The sequence below is a fragment of the Falco cherrug genome, chromosome 4, assembly GCF_023634085.1.
Source record: "Falco cherrug isolate bFalChe1 chromosome 4, bFalChe1.pri, whole genome shotgun sequence".
NCBI lineage: Eukaryota > Metazoa > Chordata > Aves > Falconiformes > Falconidae > Falco > Falco cherrug.
Genome location: NC_073700.1, coordinates 3,085,716 through 3,111,388, shown reverse-complemented (window position 1 = coordinate 3,111,388; position 25,673 = coordinate 3,085,716). Strand labels below are relative to the sequence as shown.

The window sequence follows — 25,673 nt, the reverse complement described above, 5'->3', positions numbered from 1 at the left end:
GTCTGATATCTAAGCAAGAGGCAAGAAAAGAACCAGTAACATCTACAGGCCTATTCTAGATGTATATCCTAACCGTATGGAAACAAAGGTTTAATCTCACTTCTTATTTAACCATTTTCCCAGATGTTTCCTGCGGTTTGACAGATGTACCATTTACTAGAAAGTTGTGCTCTTGAGAATTAGAATGTTATGGACACGGTTGCTATAGACAATGACTCTGTAAGGGTAAGATTTGGAATAAAATGTTACATTAATTTCTAGTTGAATAAGTGGGTTTTTTTCTCCCAGACCGAAAGTGCTGGCCTGGGCAGCCTCCTTTCGTTTTCTCTCAGGCTGTAACGCGCCTCGGGGACATGCAGACCGGCTGTAACCCCTTCCGCCAGCATCGGGGTGCCGGCCCTGAAGGAGCGCCATGATTTCTCAGCGCGGAGAGGCGACGAGCGTCCCCGGGCCCTGCCGCCGGGCGCGGCCATCTTGGCGTTTCCCGTCGGCGCGGCGGGCGGTGGCGGTGCCCCCGGCGGGCGCTGCCCGGGCCGATGCGGCGCGTGAGGGGGCGGCCGGGGCCGGGGCGGCGGCTCCGCGCTGGCCGCTCCCGACAGCGACGTGGGGGGAGTACGCGGGCTCGTCCCCTCTCGGCCGCGTCGGCAGCCCGGGCCGGCTTCCCGCCCAGCCGCCTCAGGGGGCCGGCCGCTGCCCGGGGCCGGGCGCGCGGCGCGGGGGACTCTTATCGTGACAGGGCGGCGGGGGCCGCGCTCTGCGCCTCAGCCGCTCGCCGAGCCTTGAGGCCCCGGGCGGGCCGGGGGGACGCGGCCGCCTTCCTGCGCCCGGGCCATGCTCGCCCCGAGGTTAGTACCGGCCCCTTCCCCGCCGGCCCGCCCGGCGCGGCCCAGGGGCGGGCCGGCCTTCGGGTAGGGCTTATCCCCAAAGAAAATGACAAAGGAAATAAAAGGATTTCGTCGCCATTGAAGTCTGAAGGTTTTGACCTCAATTTTATTCGACAGCTTCCCCCAGCGGAAAACGTTGTGGGAATCCGCTCTACTTTGTAGTTGCCGTGATGTTGCCTAAATTTGATACCCACGTCCATATTGCTTGATTGGAATCGAGTCATCCTTTAAATTTCTTGCATAACTCCCTTAACACTGTAAACAAACTCTGCGGCTCAGCAGTTCTCCAGGATTTCTCATTCACAATGCGAATATTGTTCCTAAAATACGGTGGAAGGCGCGGGTGGGAAGCGGAGGGGGTGTGCTGGGGCGCTGTGCCCGCAGGCCCGGGAGCTGGGTCCCCCTCGCCCCGCTGCGCAGGCCCCAGTACCTGGTCAGGAGGAAAACGAGGGGTGGGATGCCTTTGGTAAGCCATGAGAAAGACTTTCCAAAACATCTGGGGAGAAGTCTCAGCACACTAATTACTGCTTCATGTAGTCTTTAATACGGTGCAGATGTACGGTTACTGTAAATAATGGAGGAGTCCCGTGTTACAGTCAAGCTGAGGTCGATTCCTGCGTTCCTGTCAAAGTCCTGTCTTTCAAGTCCTTGTCAGAGCTGCGTGCAGCATACATGTTTTTGCTGCGTGGGCGCGGCTGACTTCTTTGCTATCTGGATGATAAGGAACAATGCTTTGTGAGTCTTTTTGTCCCATTTTTAACGGTAACTTTCAGTATTCGTAAATCAGTACTTTAAAAGGGGGGTAAAGTAAAAACCTCAAAACATTTTTTCTTGTGATTTGTGTTTCTATGTAAAGTCTCCCTTTAAGCCAAAAGTTGCTGTGAGAGAATACTGCTGATTGCAGAATGTGACGGTGGACTTGGGCGCCTTAGCTGTACAAGTACCCTTTCAAACATACTGCTGCTGCGGTCGGTTTGCTTATCAGCTTTTCAAAGGAATTATTCTACTGTATTGGTACAAATAGTTGTGCAAAATGTAAGGAAGCTGTTGTTGTATTTATAGAGCTTCTAGAGGTTTCAGTAGTTCAGATTTTATTAGCAATTACAAACAGCTTCAATAAACTTCTAATGAAATGTTTATTCCTTTTATAAAACAGCCCATGAAAAAATGTCATGTCTTAAAACCAACACCATTCTCAGTCTAAAAGCCTAAAGCCTGGTGTGTTTTTCTGAGATTTTATTGAAATTGCTGTCTGAAAGTGAATTAATATATTTCTCAGCTTTTCCTGCTTCACGTCAGCTAATGTTACATTGTGTATCTGATAGATGGAGACCATAATTTCTAAGCTTTAATGATCCAGGCCCTTTTCCCCTTGTTCTCGTAAGAACCATTGAAGTTGGAAAATAAAGCTCTATAATCCCATCTCCTGACAATTTAACACAGTTAATTCTGGCACTGGTGACCTTATTTTCAGAGGCTGGCTTGTGTTGTTGAAGTTCTTACTAAATAAACTTGCCATTCTTATGCTGTTGATATCTTTTGCTTCCCACATCATCTATCTGAAGAAAATTATTAGTCTGCTCCTCAACCATAAGCTTCTACCTGATGCAGGCCTTTAGGTGGTTGAACTAAATAAAATCCCATAAACTTTTGAGAATGTGGGGTTCAAAGATTGACTTAATCTGGTACCCGCTTTTACAGAAAGAGTTCTGTGACATGCATGGAGAGATGAAAGAAAGTATTTTTTCCAAATGAAAAAGCAGAAAATATTGTAAGGAGCAACCCAGAAAACACTCGTTAAGAAAATGTAACTGCCATTTTTTATTTCCTCTGACAGTTCTGCACAGTTTCACCATTGAGTTTCAACACCACCAAGTTTTCCCAGAGCCTGCAGAACAGACTGATGTACCCTGGCAGTATCGAGCACACATGTATGTGGCTAATCTTGTTGCACTAGGACATGACCCGCTGCTGTGTGTATTTTACGTGCAAGCTTTTTTCTGACATTGGCCCATAGTTTTCTCTGTGTGATCATAAATAGTTTTTACAGTATTTTCCAGTGACTCAGTATAAAACGTCTGTTGCATGTGCCAAGTTTGACTTCAAAAAGATGTTAATATGGCTGAACAATAAAAGCTGCACGTGACCCATCACATGACTTGGTGGAATGTAAGAGGAAACGTCTGCCAGAGGTGTTTGTGTGGGCATTGCAATTGAGTACAAATTAATCCTGTTATAGCTGCCTCTGAATCTTTCCAGTAACCCCTCTGACCTTCTGGCTGTTTTCATGGAAGCCTCTTTGCTCTTTCCTTGTACTGTCTGGTTTTCCATCTTGCTTGTTAGAAAATTTAAGGAAAGTTTGGAGTGTCCCTTTAACCTCATTTTTTTATCATTCGCTTTTCTGGATGTTTTCCCCCTGTAAGCAATTCAGAGTGCTTTACAGACTTGAAACAGTTCAGACTCCTGCACCGTTACTTTTAGTTTCCATTCCAGCGGTGACTTACCTTTCTAGATCATGTTCTGTTCGCCCCAATATATGCAGTAGCCTGACTTGCTCTGCAGATGTGAACACTGGCAGGCTTCACTCTGTTTCACCAGTTTTGTTTGACTTTCTCAGAGTAAGATTATTGTGCCTTCAAGCACCCAGATTTTGTGTTGCCATCTATATAGTGTACTTTTGAGCTAGAAGTGAACCCTTAGTTCTGGGGCCTGATTAACAAATGATAGGTTTGAGTTTCTGGTGTGCATTGATGTGTCTGAGTTCTGCCGTTTTAGTGAAACTATCTTCCAAGAAAAGTGCCCTCTGTAGTAGCAGTCTCTTCTAAAGACAGACCACATACCCTGCAGAGCCTTTTTGAGATTGAGCCGTTCGCATCTTCTGTCTTTTGGTCTTCACAGTTGGCAGAAACAATTCTTCACTTAACACATTTTTCTAGTGTGTTGTGCAGGTTTTTCCAAAGGCAACCAGGGTTACTGGCATTCTTTGAAGAGAAGGGTTAGGGGGAGATGGCTGAATCAGATAAATCTTAAATGTTTGGTTACTTCTGTGTCCTTTCCAAGAAATGTGCTGTTCCCTTGACAGGCTGTTAGACAGTAGTTAGAACAGGGAAGGCAGTGATGTTGCATTGTAGGCCATAGGACCTGAAAGTTTCTCCTCTTTGGCTGATGAGATTGGCAGGTGGCTGAATATTTTTTGTCCTCAATCCTTGAAAATTTAAGTTAAAGCTGATGGGAGTTGTGGTCGGTTGTTGGTTTCCACCTAGACTGAGTTGAGCAAAACTTTGAAGAGACGAAATGGGCTTATGTTTATGCTCCAGAAACCATGGTGCATTTTTTAGGAAACTTTTTGTAATTACTGCGATATTCAGTTACACCTAGACACTTGTTACTGTGGTGGTACTGAAATGCTGGAACCTTCTATTATTCTAGCTCCACTTTTTGAGCTGTTAGTGATTTTTTTTAAAAAAGTTTATTTAATTTTCCAAACAGGCTAATTAATATTTACAGCTACCTCAGCAGAATGAATGAGATCACTTTATCATTTCAGAATTTTTCCAGATATTTATTATATGTTAAGATTTCATTGTTTACATCTCAAGTATGGCCTCACATAAAACCTCTTCCAAAAATTATGGTATTGTAAAATGAACTATCAGGTGTACCACACAACATGAGAACCTAAATGTAGGAGGTTTGGAGCTGAGTGGGCAGGCGGTACAAGTGCAGAGCAGAGCAATTATTGGGCGAGTTCTGGGGTAATTTTTTTTTTCTTCCTAGTCTTTTTTTGAAGTTAAAGTACAGGTTTTGATTTTACAGGTAACCAGCAGTCTGTACCTATTGCAGTAAGGTAACTTTGCCATCATTCCTGGATTGTATATGTATGCATGTGTTCCAGCAGTGACATAGTTTTTCACTGATATAAATCCCTGAGATTTACTTAGGGATGGAACGAGTGATTGCTGTTATAAAAGCAACCAGTGCTGCCTTTTAAAACAATGCTATGAACGCTGGAGCAAAGATGGCCAAACATTAAAAAAAAAAAAAAAAAAAGTCCTGTGAGAAAAATAAGTAGGATCTGAGATTGTGTTAATTGATTTTACTGTACATTAGATTTAGATTTCAGTTTTGTGGGTTTGGCTTTTGACTAAGGTCTTACATCATGCGGTTCTCTTGCATTCTTTCATACTTGTGAATATTAAGCCCTCAGGAAGGGAAGCTCTTCTGTATCTGAGTATTTTTGCTTGGTGCAGGCAAGCAGGCAGTAATGGGACACTCCTTTATGTGTTTCACAGCTTATTAGTAATTTATTTCTTTTACTGTGGAATCTGTTCTCCTGGTTGATTATGTTTGCAAGTAACTATCTGGTCCAAGATTTTATCTCTGAAAATCTTGTTTTGGTGAGGATAAATATAGAAGGTCTGACCTATTTTTTGTTCATATGTAAGATTATCCTGTTTCTTGTTAGTGTATCCTATTTCTTGTTAGTTATATTTTCAGTGGTTTTATTTTGACTTCCCATCTCAAGGGTCTTTCCATTGGGTGTAGTAGTAAGCTGGAAAAAAAAAACAAATTCATGAACTGAATTTTTTTTACGGGAAGGAACTGCAGAATTCTGATTAGAGGAGTGGAGAGAGCAGGGAAAAATAGGTATGGTCAGTGCTTGCGTACTTCTGACTCTGAAAGAACCTGCGTAAATAATGGTACTTAATTCTCCAAACTGGGCCTGATGTTCAAATTGAAAAATTAAAAAGAACAAAATCTTTTCTGGGAAGAGTCAAGTTTAATTAATTATTGGTGGCTGGAGAACCTTTGAGGCAGTGCTTAAAGTCCTGGGTGCCTTTGCTGAGTTGTTTCTAGCCTGAGGCAGAAAGTGAAGACTTAGCCACCTGCTTCTTCCCTTGTTAACCACACTTGAATGGGGGAAGAAGTGGAGGATTTGCCAGCTACAGACCTCGGTTAAAGAACTACTTTTTGGCCAGCTGGCTGGCAAACTGCTGTTCTGGAGTCCTCCAGAACCATAGCAGGAGGCATAGCTGCTGCGGTGCCGCCTCCAGAAAGGTGCTAATGGAATGTCAGTTGTCAGTTTTAGCTGTGCATTGGTCTGAACAAGAAGATATTTAGTTTGTCCAAAAGGTTTCCTGCAAGGGGGAATATACTGTACAAATAATGCTTAAATAGCGGCAGTGGCAAAAAGCAAGGGCATTCTTTATTTTTCTTAGGAAACCATATCTGAAATCCAGGTTCTGTGTAGAAGAGATTCTTGCAAAAACAATAAACTCTTGCAGGTTGCCTACTTAAAAGTTTTTTGGGACAGAGTACTAAGCCATAAAAGGAAAAGCCTGCTCCAAGTAACTGGGAAGCATAAAGTTAATAAAATGGGATGGAAAAGGTTTATGTATTTAGGTGGCAGCCATTCAAAGTAGATGCGGTTTGAAGAGTGCATCGGGTTGTTTGGAGTATTTTTTCACGTTACAAATACTTCAGATAATTGGCTGACACTCAAAGAGCAAACTGCTAATACTTTAAGGTTTTGCTTGGGGTTTTTTTTAGTGGATTTGGATTGCTTAAATTCTGAAGAAAGAACACTTAGGATCTTACCCTCTGGATATATATTGTCGTATTTTTGAAATGTCACCTTATATTCTTGTTTTCCCACCTCACACTAACAGAATTAATGTTATGCAAGTAGATACTTTCGCAGGAAATGATCCCCATCATGTGGAGAAGATAGTTTATATCAGTGGATTATAAATCCTTCAGTAGTCTTTAACAAAAGCATTTGTCCTCTTTCAGACTTAAAGTTTGTGAACAAATACAGTAAAAGACGTTAGAAAGCAAATATTTATAAAGATGCTGAAAATACTTAAATCATATTTGAACTAGGTTACACAAATGAAAGTTTACTCTTTGCATTGTGCTTGTCTAAAGAAAACATCTTGCATGATAATTAAAAAGCACTGTAAGTGGATACTTGTTCTTTCTGCAAGTGAAACACACTCCTACAGTAGAACCATCTCAAGATAAAGCTTTATTTCTGCCAAAGGGAGTGTGAAACGTCTGTGATTTCTTCACTTAGAGGTACAGTAATACTTTTGGCATCTGTTCCTTAAGGATCTGCAGGCTGGAATTGAATGCAAGCAAAACTGTCCCCTTCAGTGGGCCTCTTTTTTTTCCTTTTCCTTAAGCAGCTGGCAGAGTTAGTTTGTTCCTGTAGGATGAGTGTGAATTACCACCACGCTGTGCCAGTGAACAGAACAGCCGCATTTAAAGGTTGTACAACAACAACAAAAACAGAAACAAAAAAAAATTAAGGACAGCGCATTTGAGCTACCTTTTGAACAGTTTCCCAAGGAGAACTGAAACATTGATTTCAATTAACAGACATTATTTAGAACCAAACTGAAGCAGACTTTCAGCTAGCAGTCAGGATGTGTGTGGTTTTGGTATGACATCCATCTGAGCACATGATGCTTGGTAAGTGCTGGAGCCTCGGTTATGATTCATTGGGGAGAAACACGGAAAACAACGTCTGTTTTTCAAGTGTTAGAGAAATGAATTGAAGGTTGGAATCATGTATAATTTTGCTAAAATAAACCCACAAGTAGCTTGAATACCTCTGTTAGAGGGAAGTAAGGGTGGTGGGTATGGCTGATGTAATAGCATCTCCCTGCCTGATGTTTGCTTAGGTGCTCACCGATATTAATTACTAACTGTTTTTTAAGCCAGTGGAGTTGCACTGGCATTTTCACCACTGAAGGTGAAGTCCAGAGTTAAGTTGCATATGCCGATTTTTAAGACAAAGTGGAATTGAGGGATGGTAAAGCCATTTGGATGGCTGGATTTATTTGTAGCGTATATTTTGAAGTTATTTTTCAAACATGGTCAGAAATCCTTCCTTGTAATTTTCTGTGCTTATGTTTGAACTAAGGGATGCATCTCTCTGCTTGCTCAATGCATGTGGAATCTTTAAAGTAATTGACTTTCGTGAAATATAATTATCTTCAAACACATGCAATTTTGATTGCTCCTTCTGACAAAGCACCTAATACCAAAACAAGAGTGACTTCCCTCAATAATACTAAAAAAAACTGTAACAAGCTTCTGGTTGCTAATAGAAAATTATTTTGTAAAATTACATTTCGAACTAAAATTATTTAATAATGTCAAATTTATGAGGACTGTATAAATAATTTGATGTACAATTGTTTTACAAGTGGAGTTGGATATGTGTAGGATTTGCTATTTATATTTAGTAGGAGGGACTCTGAAGTGCTGGTATATTTTCACAAGGGCAGAGCTATCGCGTTACTGTTCTACACAGTGCTGTAAAATTTTCAGCTGGGCTCAGAAAAAATAATCTCTGATATGGAAGTAGAAGCTTCAGGTATTTTCATTGTTTTGCCAAGACCCTATCGTTGAAGGTAGATGAACTGAGGAGAGGATTGCTGAGGAGTAGAGTATAAACAGTTCCCTGCCTGGCAGAGGAGTTGTTCTAATTTAGGAAGAGAGAATTACTTGCCTTCAGAAAGGGCTAGGGTGTGGCCTTCTGAGATTACTGAAATAAATCGATAATTTTAGGTTATCTTTAGGCAAGGTCTAAGACGCTGTCTTCCCAGCATCTGACGGACCCCATTTCCCAGTTTCTTGATCCCCTCTTCCAAAAATCTTTGCATAAAAGTTTTGTTGGGTTGTTTGGGATGTTTTTTGGTTGGGTATTTTTGGCACCAAAACTACCAGTTCATTTATATTTAGGGCTGTGACTTTTTGTCTAGAGTGAGGATGAGAAGTGAAATAGGTGCTGTTGTAAAAATGGAAAATTTCTTTTCCTTGGGAATTTCAGTAGGGTGGTTGTTCATCACGGATCACTTGACAGCTCCCCCCCCCCCCCCCCCCCCCCAGTAAATGCAGCACTAAGTTGTTGAAATCTGAGTTCTAAGAACAAAACCCCAAAAAACTGGTGTAGCTACGTTTTTTGTTCCATTTTACAAGTATTTTTGGTGGAGGAAACAAAAGGTTTTACTTTGAAAGTCAGCCTGTGCTTATTAAAACAGAATATAACCATTCTGAACAGGGATTTTTTTTTTTTTCTTTGAGGCAGTGAAAAATAGGAACCTACTGGAACTGTATGTGGTTTTGCAGCCTCCAACTGGTTTAAATTGTAGTAGACCAGATAATATTTAATTGAACAGTAAGATTTTGGCTTGCAGCCGCCAAAGATCCTGCATTACAGCAAGAAGAATGAGCCATCTCTACGCAGCATTGCCTTTATCCCTGGAACAATGATTTTAGTGATGTCTTTTCATGTTGTTATTTCCCAGGCTATCTAATGGCTGGTGTCCAGGTACAGAAACACTCTGCAAAGGCATACTATTTATGAAGTTCCATGCTTGCTTCCGAAGGAGTGGTGAAGGGTTATTTTGTTGTGTTCGGTAGCTGTTTCAGGACTGTAATTCAAGATGAGGCTACGGTACTTTAAATATAGTCTGTTGTGCAGCCATTAAGTCACACATTTGCATCAGTCATTAGCTCACAGCACTGCAATTCTAAACTTCTTTCTTCTGAATGCTGATCCTGCGAAGTAGTCTTGTGAATTGAAATGGTACCAAAGCTGGCAAAAGATTGAAATGCAGCGCTGTGAGAATGTATTTCCTGGTTTGTGTGCTGCTTTATTGTGTCTAAATCTGGCCTGTAAGGAAGGATAGAAGAAAGACATGATTTCCAGAGAACATCTTGAGCACCAGCTGTGAAACCTTAAAGGTTAGATTTTTATGGTAGATGCTGCTGATCTGCAACTACTAATTTGTAATTAGTTAAAAAGGGAGAAGCGATGGGGGCGGGGGTGGGGGTGGTGGTGGTGTGTCCAAACAGTTAAAAATGATACTGTTACTCTGTCGGCTGTTCCCTCCTAAGCATGTCAAGGGAATTTGGCATAGAGAATAAACTGTGTCCTGAGGTTCTCAAGTCACTGGTTGCCTGGTACGATATTAACCCTAATTTTGCTGTGATAAATGAGTTTTTGATTTGGGCAGCAATAGCAGATTTCTATATGACCAAGTGGCTCTTGAGCAAGCTGAAGAATAGCATGGAAGAATTGTGATTAGATCAGCAAAGGTCCTGTTCCTGAATGCAGCAGAGATCTGTTCCCTCATCTCAAGAAAGTTTATAGCTTTTTTAGTTCTTGCGGGGGGGGGGGGGGGGGGGGGGGGGGGGCACAAGGTTGGCAAAGGTACGGGAACGGTTTTTGTTTGAAGAAAGTAGTACCCTGGGTAAAAAAGGCTGTTGAATAGAGAGATGAACTCGGGAGTGACATGAAGATAAGCAGGGAGTGATGGCTTTGTCTCTCACCTAATACAAGAACTAGGGTGACAGCAGACCACGCTAGATTTTAGGTTAAAATTAACAAAGTATGTAAACTGTGGAACCTGTTGCCATAGGATGCTGTTGAGGCTAAAAGTTTACATGGTCTCAAAAGGTACTTAAACAAACACCGTGCAGAACTGTGAGCACCCTGCCTGCCGGGGCGGGATGGCGGCAGAGCACGGCCGCAGTGTACTCCAAGGCGGGCTGGCAGCGGCAGGGGGGGACCTGCCGTGCTGGGAGGCAGTGCTGTGGTACTGAGGGGTGGATGTGAGCACCAGTGGTTTGATTTTATGTGATACCGAGAAAGCAACCCCAAGGCAGAGGAATCTTACTGTCTGTTTTTAACTAACATAAAACAACAAGTAACCATTGATAAATCTAAATAAAGATTTAATTTCTATAAACCTACAAGTTTGTTTCTGTAGCATTTTGATAAGCTTTGGGGCGCTTTATTTCCCTCTGTTGGCAGGGCTTTTTTTTCCCCCTCAGCTGTTAGCCTTCCTTTGCAGGCGAGTTTCTCAGATGCTGAAATGGACTGTAGCTTCTTGGAGTTGTAACTTCAATATTGAATACTCTTCATACATCTTAATTTCTAGTACTACAGAAAACATTTTTCTATTCCTTTAATGTCTCTGTGTAATACTCATTACGGCATTTGTAAAGATTACTCCTGCATATTAATTTCCTATGATACACTTAAAAGTGGGGAACAAAATGCCTTGGATTTTACCCGCTTACACGCAGATACAATAGGACATTTCATTATTACTTCAAGAATCTTCTGAATACAGAATATATTTTCCATAGAACCAGCTTTCTCCTCCAGTGCTTTCGTACTTGAAAGGTAGACTGGATTTGCTCTTTCACACTAAGGCACTAGGTGTTCCAGCGTGTTAACTCTTACAATACTGGTGTGTTCTCACACTTACCTAGGGAAGTGGTTATGAACAACTGCCTTCACCAATATGAGTGAAGTACCTTTCCTTTGATGCACTGGTTTGCCTTTAATGACAATTATATTGCTGTATGGAAATGAAATACCCCTGTCTCATACAGAAGTACAAAATAGGTATTATTTTAATTGCAGTGAGTGATAGGTTAATTATGTGAGTACATCTTAGATTTACTGTTCAGTAGTAGTTTGAAATTACCCTTTTTAAAGAAGAGTTGTAATTAAATGATTCGGAGTTAAGTGCAGTGTATTTTGCTTTTCCTTCATTTTCTGCTCTGAAGATTTTGCTTCCTTCCTTGACTCATTGCATTTTGCTGAAATCAACCATGTCTTTTGAGTAAAATAAACTTCTATTGGGCTGCAGCAGTGCTCAAAGAATATTGCAGTGTTAGGAGACAGAGTGGGATTAATAGTATGTTAAACGAGGTGTCTGATCTTAACAAAGTTGTTACTTGGTGCATTTAGATCAGTATCTGAAGAAATTCTAGGCTGAAGGAAAATGTTGGTTGCCAGAGCTTGCAAATGTCAATGATTGGTGTGTCTTTGCAGGGTGGTGGCTGGAGAGACCAGGAGTAATACCTCACTGAGGGATTTTAGACTCCTCACAAACCCAGCAAAATGCATTGGCACGTGTTTCCTAAAGGGATTTAATGTTGCATATCTCGTTATAGCTTGTCCTTTGGCCTTTTTTCTTTCATGTATTAGAAACAAGACTGCCAATGGAGATTATCGGAAGGAGCACAGAGAGAGGAGTCGCAGCCCAATAGAGAGGGCTGCTGCCCCAACAATGAGCCTTCATGCCAATCACATGTATGCCTCAATCCCAAGCTTGACCATGGATCAACCTCTAGCACTGACCAAAAACAGCATGGATGCAACCCGAACAGTTGGCATCACACCTACACTGACTTCTGTGGAACGGCAGCAGGTACTGGCTTCTAGGCTGACAAGAAACTCTGGGTGGCTGTAGGAATCCTTGCTGTAGGCACAGTGAGGACTTCCCAGATGTAAGCAGAATGTATTGTGAGTTACAATAGGTAGGCGATGCTATTCTTCAGCAAAATGTATTTTAAAAATGCACAATGAATGTCGCAGCTCATTGTGTTTAATGTAAATAAATTGCTGATGTTTAAATGTGTCCGTCACAGATTTCTTGTCCTGCCTGATTTTTCTGATGCTTTGCTAAGCCTGTGAATGCATGTGTTTTAATTGGGAATGCAGAGTCTGTGGTTGAGCGAAGCTCCGGGAACTGCTAGGCAATGACTGATGCAGTTCGCAGGTAAAGAGGATATTCATCTGTGCTGCTCCTGGCGGTCAGTGCTACCTCCCTCCCCTCCGTGCCTGCACTCTCCTGCCAGGAGTGCTGAAGAAGAGATGCAAGGCATAAAGGGTGTAAAGGAGAATTTTGCACGGAGTTGTCCAGGTGAAGGAAGCTGGAATGACCTGAAGTTGTTTTAGCCAGCCAAAAGCAGTTATTATGTGGTCAGAGCCATGTTGTATCACTGTTTCATAACGACTTTTCCTAAAGCAGAGTAATGATTTTTGATTATTTTATTCTTTATTTCTGTATGTTGGGAGTGGTTTGTTTAGTTTGGTTTCGGCTGGTTGCTTGGGTGTTGGCTTGCCATCTTGTACATTGTATTTGTTTTCCTTCAGAACTGCTGAAGATGAGCCATCTCTATGCAGGTTATACAGTAACAGTTTTATTGTATGTCGGACTCTCTTTTATCCCTCTCACAAATGGAGAGAGAAGGGAAGATCATTGAGTTGTGATGAGCTGCAGTGTTGAAAAATTAAACTGGCCCATGCACCCAAGCTCTTCCTTCCTACCTTCCTACCTTCCTTCCTTCCTTCCTTCCTTCTTCCCTACTGTCACGACCTGTAAAGGGTAAACAGTTCAAGTGGATGATCTTTCAGAGGTTGGGATTTTTCCATATGCAGTTTATGAATGCTTCCTTTCACTGGAGCTATATACTAGTTTTCACAGTGGTTGGCTGTGTACACTAGTTTTTTACATTTTGCTCTGCCAAAATGCCTAGCTGTACACTAGTGCTGCTGCTATCTTGCATCATTTGGCAGACAGATTGCAGAGTTATTGTTCTGTGCAGAACGGCTCTTCTTTGCTCTCAGCGTTTGGTGATGACAGAGGAGGAAGGGACAGGCTTCCACTGACGACACTGGTGCCCTTTGATAGTACTGCCGCTGCGTCTCAGCCTAGCAGCTAACATCTCTGACACTCTTCTGTTTTGGCATGTTTGACTTGGGCTGATTCCTGTTGCCCATTACCAGATTCATCTCTCTCTTATTTATTATCTTTGATGTTTTGAACTAGATTACAATCTATTTTCTTAGGAAAATAGGATGTTGAGGTAAGACCTTGCTAAGAGCAGAGAGTAGAAATCTTACAAGAGTGTACTGAAAATAAGAAACCCTAGTTAATGATTTGTCAGGTTGTGTTTTGAGGGTTTTTTTCACCTTAGCATGTTGAATGAGGTTTCATCTTATGCAGTTTCCAATAAAGAGGTAGGAAAAAATACCTTCTTACTTTAGGCAGCATAGGGTTATTCAGCTGCTCTAGTCGCTGTTACTAAATTCTCAGCTTATCTCAGTATTTTCATATAAATATGTGTAGTCTGCTCAGTGCACCTGTACACACAGAACCGTACCAGGGGATTCTGTTAAGATGCCTTATCCTGCCTCTCAGATCCTTTGGGGTGTTGGTAGGTGCGTTCTGGAGACAAGCTTTTTTATTGCCCCTCTCTCTACTTCCCACCTCTTGCATGTCTAAAATACTCTTCAGAAGAGATAAGCATATATACACTTCTCAAAAACCGCTTCATAGATGTACAAAATCTTGACCCCTGTAAAGAAGAAAAGCAATACTTCCACATGTGAATTGCTTACAGAAAAAAACAAATAATTATTTTTTTTTATTAACTTTTTTTACTTTGCTGTTGGTGCAGTAAGATGTAAAGAGCATCATTCTCATTGTGCCTAGACAGTGTTAAATCTCCTCTTGAAAGCTCATCTCACTTACTTTGGTCTTGCTCTGTGTAGACTGAAGTACCACTAACCATGAAAACTCTTGCCTTCTTCACTGACTTTGTATGGTGGTAGAGGTAAAGTAGTGATTTTTGTGGGTTTGCTTCACAGATTTGTAAAATGGCCAAGAAGTTAAAACTGTGTTAGTTACATCAATTCTGTTAATCTTTTGGACACTTAACAATTAATTTGCATTGAGTATACCAAAGTGGACTCCTGGCATCACAAAACATACCAAAGATGCAAGGCAAAAATACTCCCAATAGTTGCGTTATGTGCCTTCAGCCATCTGGAGAAACTGGGACATTTCTTACCCTAAGGCCTTGTTTTAAATGTAATATTTACATAGTAAACAACTATAAAAAGAGTATTTTACATTTACGCTTTGTACAACTTATACATTGTGGAATTAAGATTGTGTGAATAGATGTTTTGGGGGAATTTGCATGTGTTGAGAATGACAAAGGATGATGTCTATTAAGTAGTGCTAGAAAGGCAGATGAATTCCAACAGGAATGTACTTGCAATCAAAACTCGCTCAGGAGCTCTTCATATTTTACATCTTATGGGCTTATTGGTTTGTGGGTGAAGTACAGAATACAGAGTTAGTCAGGCTGGGAAAACAACTTCTGAATGAAAAATGATGGCATTAAAACTTGATTAATACTCAGGTGACAAATACCTGTAAAATTTGTAAAGCCCTTCTGAGTCCTGGAATCACAAGGCTATATGGCTGTAGAATGAAACAAGTATTTAATGTGTTGACATTTAGTTCTGCATATGTAATGTCTGTGAAGTTGAAACAGTCACTGTAAAATCGCTTTAATGCTTCTAATGATTTGTTTTATACTGCCCATACTATATGGCTGCTTGCCACTTAAATAACTAAGAACCATTATGGAAATGCAATGTGTTTTTCTTTAATCAGATGAAGAAATAATAGCTGAATATTTTGGGGTTTAATATGCTATATTGAATTGAATAGTTTATGGGTTATTTCACTGCTGGGATTTGGTTCAGTGTGTGTACATCTCAAGTGATTATGCAGCAAACGGCTGCTAATGTGGCTTTGGCCAGCTGCCTTGGGGAGTGACAGATTTCGTGTTTCTTCCGTCTTAGAACCGTCCATCCGTAATCACCTGTGCTTCTGCGAACAACCGGAACTGTAACCTCTCTCACTGCCCCATTGCACACAGTGGCTGCGGTTCAGCAATGCCTGCCTACAGAAGACCCTCTAGCAGTAAGTTACATGTCTGCACTCCTGCCTGCCCGATCAGAATTTGAGAACAAAAATCATCTCACAGGGATAAAAGAGGTGAAACAATAGACACCTCTTTGTATCCTGTCTGCCCAGAGGCGTGCTAGCACAGATCCCCTCTGCAGGCTTTCCAGCCATCAACCCTATGCCACAGTAGAAAGTACCAATTCAAAATAAGGGAGAGAGGTGTTCTTTTTTCTTGTTTTGAAAAGCTGCTTTGAAAAAACCAAACACCCCACACAGACAAGTAAGTCATTATGTTTATTTCAGTCTGACAGCCAGCAGCCGGCAGATCCAGCCATGCTCTTATTTTAGGAGCTGTAGTTTCCCTAGTCTTTCAGGAGTCACTAGACTTTCATGATTCAGCTTCAGGCACAAAAATCTTTTCCTGCAGATACAAATACTGTTCCAGAGCACATACCCTCCACCTTTCCCTGCGTGGATAACATAAAAAGCTTTGGAGGGCGGTTGCTATAGCAACACAAGCAGGGAGCTTTAGCTTTCTGCCTTCTGTGCAGTTAGTACTTCTTATGAAGTCTTTTCATGCAGTACTTTCTGGGAAGCCTTGGGATGTTTCTTGTCGCTTTCTCTCACTGTGACCAGGGGCAAACACAGCCCTTTCATTTCATGTTATATACCTACTGATGTGTAGCTTTAACATGCACAGCAGCGAGGCTTCATCGACCAGAATGTGTCAATGTAACAATACCAGTATGATGTAGGTAGGAACCTGCAAGTCCATAGGAGGGGGGGTGTGTGTGTGGTTGTTTTTATTCTTATTAAAAACACCACCCCCAAGCGTGTTGTTGAAAATTAAAATTAGAAGCTGAAGCAAGACCCTGGATGATCTGTTACACTCTTGGAAAAATCAATAGTTAGGGATCTAAGATGTTAGAAGTTTTCTAGAAAACTGTTACTTGTCTAATGAGAGCTGCTTCCTTGAGACCCCAGCTGTATTTACATGGGCTTTGGAAACGTGGTAAACGTTTTCAGAAAATATTTATCACTTGAACAGGTCTTTTTGTGTGACGCTCACATTTATTTTAGATCAGTCAAGCCGTCCTGTAGCATGAAGGACATTGGCATGGATCCTGACAGTTTTAAGTTTGTTTTTGAAATGTGAAAATCTAATTTAGACACAGATGTCATTTCTCAATTGTAAAACTGCAACTCTCTCATATTTAGGCTGAGGGATTCATTATTCTTGTGCAAAACCTGTCTCCTAAGGTTCTTTGTATCACAGCATTTTAATGCTTGCAGTACCTGACGCAGAGGCAGTGATTCATTTGGTTTTCTGCTTGGCTCCCAGCACAAGTATGTGAAGTCAGATGAAACCCTGAAATCAGCTTCTGGCATGCTGTAATTTAGAATGAACTCTCCTCATGTCTGACTGGTATCAGCAGGCTTGGGAGCTGATTTTAAAGAGCTGTTTCGATCTTTAATTCCGTTTAGGCCTAAATATAAGTTCTATGTGATTGTTTTGGGAGAGGGTTTCCACAGAACCAGAGCTGTAGTTGTTAGTAGCCTGAGGGGGACTAGAATTACACCTAGAATGGTTACCTGTTGCTGGTCACAGAAATGCAAAAATATTTCACTCCATTTATTGCTTTTTTAAAAATTTTAACTCCTTCCATCTTCTTCCCCACCCCCTTCGCTAACAGTTCTGTGATGATGTAAAGAAGTCTTGCATTATGCTGAGATGATAGGAAGAGGGGAGAAAGTACGGGCTCTGAATCCAGCACGTGGTGCCAGGGTTCTGCACTGAAGTAACGTGTCTTCTGCCTCCTTTCCCCCTCTAGCTACCACTGCCTGTGACCCAGTGGTGGAAGAGCACTTCCGCCGAAGCCTTGGCAAGAATTACAAGGAGCCTGAGCCAGTGGCAAACTCTGTGTCCATCACAGGATCAGTCGATGACCACTTTGCCAAAGCACTTGGGGATACATGGCTTCAGATTAAAGCTGCGAAGGACGGAGTCTCCAGCAGTCCTGAGTCTGCTTCACGGCGGGGCCAGTCTTCCCCTTCCTCTCATATGGTCAATCATAATCACTCGCCCTCTGTAGTCTCATGAAGAGAGGACCGTTAACGTTTGTGAATTTGCATGGTTTGACTGAGCTTTGAACAGTGCTTAAAATAGTGTTGGGGGAGGGGAGATTAGTTTTCAACACATGTTTTTTGTGTACTCACGTTTTATTTGTAAAAGGGTGCCCTTAAAGATGATAGCAGGAACTATTTCATAAAGATTCATATGATGTAGCATCCTTTTTTCCTGCCTCAGTTACCAAAGAAACCTCTGATGCAAATCTGCTGCCCCTTAAAAAAAAAAATAATGCACGCTAATCCACAAAAGCCATTACACTTAGTTGGTTGACCCAAAATGCTTTTTGCTTTTATTAGCTTCTTGAGACTAGAATTTGTCTGGTTTGCTTACATTGCCCTTTTTTTTTTTTTTTTTTTTTTTTCCCTCTGTGAAGTAATTTTGTATGTATATACTTGAAAAGAACTGTCATGTATGATTTGCACTATTGGAGGAGGACTGAAGTTGCATAGCAACTTTCTGGAAGATGCTAATATTTTGAGGGCAAACTGCTGAAAAAAGGGTTTAAGGATGACATTTCTATCAGTTTGATTTTTCTTAAAGCAAAACAGCTTTGGAAGGGGAAGTCTCATACAGGTTATAGGTCTTTCTCTCTTTAGATTTCAGGTGCTTAGTGCTTGCAACTGGACTGCATAATTTACAGAACACGGGCATTTTTTCCTAAACACTGCAGTTTGTTAGAATAGAGCTGAGGTTGGAGGGTTCAATAGTGCTTAACGATGCATGTTTTATGAAAAATAGCTGGTATCTATTAATGTATAGACAGTAAGAATCATAATACTTATTAGCTTTTCTTCAGAATTAGTTTATTTTTGTCAGTAACAATCCTAGATATACTTACTGCTGGTACAGTTGTACTCTATGATATTTGTATTTGATACTCACTTTAGTAGCAGCCAGCAAAAGAGGACAGCCTCAGGACAGGCCTCAAACGACGCAGTTTAGAGATATATGATGCGTGGTACAGGATGCTATAGCTTTGCGCATGACTGAGTAATTGTTTCTGTCTGCAGCACTGTCTGCTTAACAGGAATTTGCTTCCTAGAACTAAGTCTGTGTAATCCACCTTTAACTAGCTGCAGAAACTGCTACCATTACGTATCTTGGCTGGACAACAGATTGTTACAGTTTGTGAAATATGATCTTTAATTTTTTTAAGCTTATTCATAAACCTATGCCAAGTTGCAGCATACATTCCTCCATTAGAAAACTTTATACAGGTATTACTGCATTTATTATCATTTGCTATGTTAATAGCTACTAACTAGAAATTAGGCAATAGAGGCAGGCATAAAACCACAGCTGTGCTAGTACTAAGAGCTTCTCTTCTTCTTGTTAAGTGTAACTGCTCTCCCCCATACATTCCATCTTCCCAGTACAGTTGCAACTAGGGCTTTTTTTTATACTGGGTTACCTGAAATGATTGGTTCAGTGTAGAAAGTTAGAAGTAGTTGGAAGATGAACTACACGTGATGTATTATGGACTATGTTACAGTATTGGGTCCATTGTGGCTTTTATTTTATGTTTTTTGTTTTTGGTTTTGTTTTTTTTTTTTTTTTTTAAAGTTAAGCTATTTAATTTGGAAAAGGTGCAGGGTAGAAAGAGATCGGGAGATTGGCTCTTACTCTTGTTGAGAAGGTGGCTGCTCAATTTTCTTTAAAAAAATTAAAAATACAAAAAAAACACCACACCTAAGCCCCCAGTTTTACACATTTCACTACCATCTTACTGGGTAGTCAACGCTTACTTGCTTTGGCATTCAGTACCCTACTCTCTGTAGGAAGATTGTTAAAAGAACACTTTTTTATATAGGTAACTTTAAGACCATCGTTACGCTGTGCGTAAAGAATGTACAGAGAAATTTGTAGGTATTTTTTGAGGAACAATTAATTTGTTAATGATATGTAGCTATTTAATTTTTCCCTTTCCTTTATTGTAATCATTCATATTTTTTTTTGTTTGGAGAAAAAAGTTGATCTTTTTTTGTTGTAGATTTGTCTGTAATACAGTAAAAGTGCAGGAACACAGTTATTCTATGAGAACACTGCATTAGCATTAATAGCCACTAGTTTGTTATTGCTACAGGCTACTGAGCATTATAACAGTAAAATACTAATACTGTAGATGGACTCTGTGGAAAATGTGACTCCTATATTTCTTTGTAAACACAAATAAGATAATGTTTTTAAAGCTAATATTTTCAGTAATAGCTGTTTTACAAGGTTACATTTACTTATCTGAGATAGGTAAATGAATTTGAGGGCAATAAAGATTTAATGTGATATGTCCAGTAAAACGTATATTAGACACAATAATGTTGTGAAAGCCAAAGGGTTGGGGGGAGGTGGAAGGAAACTAAACTGAACTCACGGTCATGAGACGTGGTGAAGTTTCTTCACAGAGCCAGGTTATCTACAGTTCGGTTTGAAAGATTCTCTCTGTGTTTGTAAATCTGTAATATACCATTCTTTTGTGGCCTTGTTTCACCTGGAAAAAAAAAAAGGTTTGGCAGGCCATCTTTTTTTTTTTTTTTTTTTTTTTTGTACTTAAAAGTAGCCTTAAAGAACAATAAAGTGCTCTTAAATCACGGGTGTGTACATACTCTTCTGTGGCGCACGGGCAGAGGGGGAGTTGGTTTCTGTGCTTTGTGGGCGGGAGGCAGAGACAGGCCCCTGCTCCCCCCGCCTCGCTCAGCACGGCTGCCCGCTGGCGGGGCTGCTCGGGGGCTGGGTTCCCCCACACGTTCAGGCGTCTGTACAGCTGCCAAGGGACAGCAGGGCCGGACGGGAACACCCCGGCTGTGGGGGGACGCCTCTGGCCACTGGGCCAGCCCGGCCACAGGCCCACGGATCGGCTCCTGTGGCGTTTGCCCGGTGCTGCTTTCCAGCCGGGGCTGAAGCCGCTGCTCCAGCACAGCTCCCCCGTGCTTTGGGAAACGCCAGCTAGCCAGGCATGTCTGTACCACTTACGAAAGGCCGGTGTCTTAAGTCTTCTTCCATTTTGTGTTGTCACTCAACTTCTTCAAGTTCTACCTCGAGGACAGAAGTCATTCCCTAAAGCAGCAGGCGCAGCTGTACCTCGGACGCAGCCAGCCGCGGCCCCGTGTTCCGGGTGAGCAGCGGATCCGCAGCAGATCACCCATTCGTTCGACTGGAGACGCGAAATCCTTCAGGGTGAACCAGGCAAGAGCCTTCAGCGGGATGTCAGCACTGAACGGAGCAGAGGCGTCGCCAACACTAAGGAGGGAACCCCTAAAAATAAGGAGATACCAAGTTCCCTGTCGCATTAGAAGTGCCTAAACTGTTTGAGAAGCCCAGCAGCCACGACACGCGTGTGCATTGTTGAAGTGAACGGCTATTTTTGGGGTGTGAGAGATTCCATGTGAACACGTCAAGAATGATTAGTTTAACACATCTGAAAAACATCCCTCTCTAAATACCCATGGAAAGAAGCCTAAATACATGCTTTAAGAGCCTTTGGGAGGGAGGCCAACTACAACAAGCCTCACAAGCCTCTCGGTCTGCTTTCTGAAGGGAGCTGGTTTCCTTTTAGGAAAAAGTCATCCCTACATCAACATTTTGGGGGCCACGTGAAACAGAACAAGCAGCGTTGCTATCTTTCAGGTCAGTAACTTATAGAGTGTTCTATTTTTCTGCATGGTAAAGGGAAAAAATAGAATAATTTTTTTCCCTGTTACAAGATTTTTCTAATTAGCAGTAAGCAGTAATTTTGCGTGAAAGGGTAGCACCGTGGCCTAGACAAACTGGACTGTACGTACGCGTTTCATGTCAAGTCCTACACAATGGCTTATCTCTGAGTAAATGAAAGACAACTTCCAGCTACGCGTTTGTAATCTTGCCTCTAGGCACACGCGTTGTTTTTGCTAATTTAATTCAAACCACAATTTTCATTTTAGAAAACAGACCCGACATCACAAATATTCTAGGCATTGAGCTTGGCTCTTCCTGCGTGGTTCTGCGGGTGACCTCCCCTGCAGGCGGTTTCTGTGTATTTCAAGCTGCTTTAGTTGTGAAAGTGAACTTTAGGTACAAATACACAGGGAGGCTACGCAGCCAGCGGGCCCGAGCTGGCCGGAACAGTGGTACAGGGGGAGGATACAACTGTGTGTAGCTACGTCAGCCCTCTGTCTGCAAACTCCCTAAACCTGTACGAACAGCATCGCTGGTAAGCAGCCACCAAACCCACGCGGCAGGCTGTGCTTACCCGGTAGGGCTGAAGGGACCGCGCGTGATGTTTATTTATTTGCTTTAGAAGTTAAAACACATGAAGCAGCAAAGGGGCTTTAGAGCCAGTACCACGCTCGGTTTTGGCATATTGCAGTCAGATGGCTGTCGAGGTTCCTGCCGCTGCTGCAGAGAACGCGGCAGGGAGCTACTGCAGCTGCTCATAAAGCAGCCACCCTGCTACACGCTGTAGCTGAACTGTTAGACTTGAAAACTGGCACACGCACAAAACTTGCAGTTGTAACCAGCTCAGCATCGCGGCTTGGGGCTGTAACTGCACCAGTTCAGAAGCTGCTTCACAAGCAGCAGCTCCACTGTCACCGCAGCTGGGCTGAACGCTCCCCGCGGGGCGCAGGGGGCGGCAGCAAACCCTGCTGCTCCTAGGGGGCCGAATCAGTCAACAGAGAAAAGACGCAAAATTATCTTTCAGCCTCGTTCAGAAGCCTTTGTGTGGCAGCGGCGCGAGAAGCACGCCCTGCTCACGCTGCACTGACTGCTCACGTTCCAGCGGGGCCGCTCCAGCATCCGCACACCATGCCAGTCCGGCTTGTCGCTTAACGGGACACCCTGGCACAGCCCAGCAGAAGCATCCCGCGGGTCACTAGTGCGAGCGCTCTACTCACCAGAGCTGGCGCGCTCTGCTCAGCTGAGAGGGACGCTCACCACTGTCTTCAGCTCCTTCTGGAGGACCAGGGAAGGCAGAACCCCTGGCGTGGGCGCAGGCCCTGGCATGTCACACTGTCCCAGCTGGCTCCCCGTCACCCGCAGCTGTTACGCACTCTGTGGTGCTGCAGCCCACTTCACCCCTGAAGGGCCTGTGACAGAAAAGACACCAATTTAGTAACTAAAACATGACAACTTAATCATTTTTAACCTCTCCTTCCATGGGAACATTCTGTCCCCCGCTGCGGAACAGCTGCCTCAAGCGCATTTCTGGGGTGTAAGACAGCCAAGACAGAGGATGTAATTGCTCGTTTTTTACCTGCAGTTACATACAGCTCCGCCGCAGCTGCTCTGTTCGTCAGCCAAAGCTCTTCCACCTTCCCTTGGCACCCTCCCGTCACCACCCACCAGCCCACAGCGCTATGCGGCTCCAGAGGTGCAGGAGAGAGCCCAGCACATGCTCTGGCTCAGCAGCACGGTCACCTCTGTGCCGCAGAGCCTCCCCTGTGCTTTCACACCCAAGCTGGGTGCGGGGAGGCTCGCGGAGGCAGCACTCCTCACCGAGAGCACCAGCAATGCACCCATGGTTTTCTCTTCCACTGGCAGGGCACAAGCCTCAGGAGACCAGCAGACCTGGGGAGGTGCCACTCACCTTTGCGTGCGCAGCAAAACCAGGAACAAAACCACTTCAGGATGTGGCCCTCCCGGCGGAGCTCAACCTTCAGTCTTCAATCCTTCTTGACCATAGCGAAGTTCCTGAGCGCGTCCAAGCCTAACCCTGCCCAGCCACGGTCCCAGGGGGATGCTGTCACTAACCTGTCACTCCTGCACAAAAGGAAGGGGAGAGCAAGTCGTTTCATCCTTGGTCTAACACCACAGACCCCACTTCTTTCCCCAGTTCTCCAAGACACTGAAAAGTTTACAGCAAACTCGGGCACCTTAATGACACCCTCAGCACAGGCTGAAAAAAAGCTGCAGAAGAAGCGTAAGTCCACTGTAGAACAGCCATTGCAAAAACAGTGACTAAACTGCAAGACAATAAACTGAACTTCATTTTTAAGTAAAACTTGAGGGACAAATCAGGTCCTGGTACATATTATCTGACAGTAAGACGGTAGAAGGAGCACCCTGCAGCAGCTGGGAATCTTCTGCGGAGCTCTGGAGTTCTTGGTTCAAAGCTACCATCTGAATTCCTCGGTCTTCAGCCTCCTGTAACGCAATCCCAGCAGGGATGCGCTGCCGCCACACGCGGCCACGTTTATCCAGACTGACCGGTGAGCTTGGCATCAGCTTTGATATTTATTTGCAGAGAAGTTTCAAATTTTCCTGCTTCATTCTGCTCAGCAAATCTGCTCATCACATTTACAGAAACCCACAAACCCACAAAGGCGCGTTCCGGGGAGCCGCGCTGCTGGGGTGGCACAAGGACCCCTCGCACCCCCCGGCTGGGACAGGGCCACGTCACCACTGGGGCACAGCACCTGGCCTCCTGCTGGCACGCTCAGCACGCCTGAACCTCACTGACGGGATGTTCCCTCTCCCGAGGAGCTCCCACAGCACCAAGCACTGATTTATAAGGGACAGCTCTGACCGCACCAGCACGGCAGCGTTTGCCAGGGGACCCAGATGCTCCACGGAGACTCCCGTGAGCATCTCTGTACACAGTTTACACTTAACATGGACAACGCTCATCCCAAAGCGGAGCAAGGGCAGCATCTCCGGATACACCCCTCTGGACCAGGGCAGCGTGTGCACCCTGAGGGACACGGTGGACCTGAGCCAGAAGGCCAGACTGTTCCCAGCACATGCTCCTCCCCTGTTGCTCCTTCCTCTGGTGCTGGAAGTAGACAACGTCATACTGAAGGCAGCCCCCGTCCTCATCCGACAACAGCGTCCCTAACGAACCTTAAATAGGAAAGGCTCATATTTTCCTTTGTGACACAATCAGGAGCCCAATTCATCAAACAACAATGCGCTAACTTAGGGGGTTTAGAGCTGCTAATTGCTGTATCGCTGAAGCATTTATACTCTATTAACATGCCTCTCTGGTAAGAATGGTTGGCATGGGATTAGTCATACACAGATATTCTGATTGACATGCATTTATATTTTAAAAGAGTTGGAAAAAACAGAATTTCTTTTTCTATAAGCTACTTTTCAATAATGACAAAGCAGTTACTGACTTTCAGTAAGAACACACTTCACTACATTCACGAGACTGTTTCAATCTTTTTTTGCTTGTAGGCTAGCCAGTTACACCGCTCACTGTTGCACTGTTCATTCTAATTTTACATTTTATTTTGCTAAGCAGCAGCTTTCTGAAATGCCAAGGAAAACATCTGTCTTCTCTCCATCACCGAGACAGACACAAAGGCAGCGGTCAACTTGAAGCTGTGTCAGCCACATGTCTGCTGCATTTAATAGTCAAAAAGCTGCTTATCTTAAAACTGTTTACTCAGTTCGGGCAAATACTGTGCATGCAGAATGCTTCTGATAGCATCCAGCTACCCACGGTGGAATCAAGGTTACATTATAAATCCAGGAAAACACAGACCTCAAAATCTCCTGCTTCATGAAATTTTAAAATAATGTGGGTCTAGGTGTATTAATGACATGCGACTTGTGTGCTAAAATTATACACATAATATACCACTACAATTACATTAGTTCTAGTTAGTTAAAACAAAGTATAAAAAAATACATAAAAAAATTTTACTTTCAGAGAAAAAAAATGCTTCAAAAAAAAAAGTTCTCAGCTTTAAACCAAACCTTTGCTTTTCACAGATGTGCTGTAGCATTCTAAACTTTTCCCATTATTTTCATCCCCACTTCCCTCTCAAACAAACAAAAAAAAAGCTAACAATACTTAAAGATTAAAGCAGGGCCTTTCCTTTTCCTTCCAAGCGAGAAGTTCTTGGGCTCCTCCTGCTAAGGCTACAGAAAATCTCAGACTATGAGCTTCTCCAGAAGAAAACGGATGCATTTAAACGGTATCACAGGTGATTCAGCATTGGTACAGGGTTCACAGCAGCAGCGACATCCTTTTCCTTTACTTTCCCTGACATACCTTTATTTAACTTGATGCTACTTTTTTTCGTCAAACATTTTCCCATGGCATTAACAGTTACTGACATCGTTGTGGCTGCTAGAGCTCGTTGTCCTGTTTTATGTACT

General features: G+C 43.0%; 1 protein-coding gene across 6 annotated transcripts in view; it reads left to right on the top strand.

Annotated features, from left to right (window-relative positions):
• VGLL4 (vestigial like family member 4) overlaps window positions 1-19,282 on the top strand; it is a 91,254-nt gene extending 71,972 nt beyond the window's left edge. For 5 of the 6 annotated variants that reach the window (XM_055710120.1, XM_027812900.2, XM_055710119.1 and 2 more), the window contains 3 exons: window positions 11,902-12,124; window positions 15,358-15,478; window positions 17,296-19,282. In XM_055710120.1, the coding sequence (XP_055566095.1) occupies window positions 11,902-12,124; window positions 15,358-15,478; window positions 17,296-17,564 (613 nt within the window). In that variant the 3' untranslated portion in view covers window positions 17,565-19,282. Of the gene's footprint in view, window positions 1-291; window positions 846-11,901; window positions 12,125-15,357; window positions 15,479-17,295 lie in introns of those variants that run through there. The other variant, XM_055710122.1, reaches the window with a different exon arrangement.
• Window positions 19,283-25,673: the final 6,391 nt, after the last annotated feature.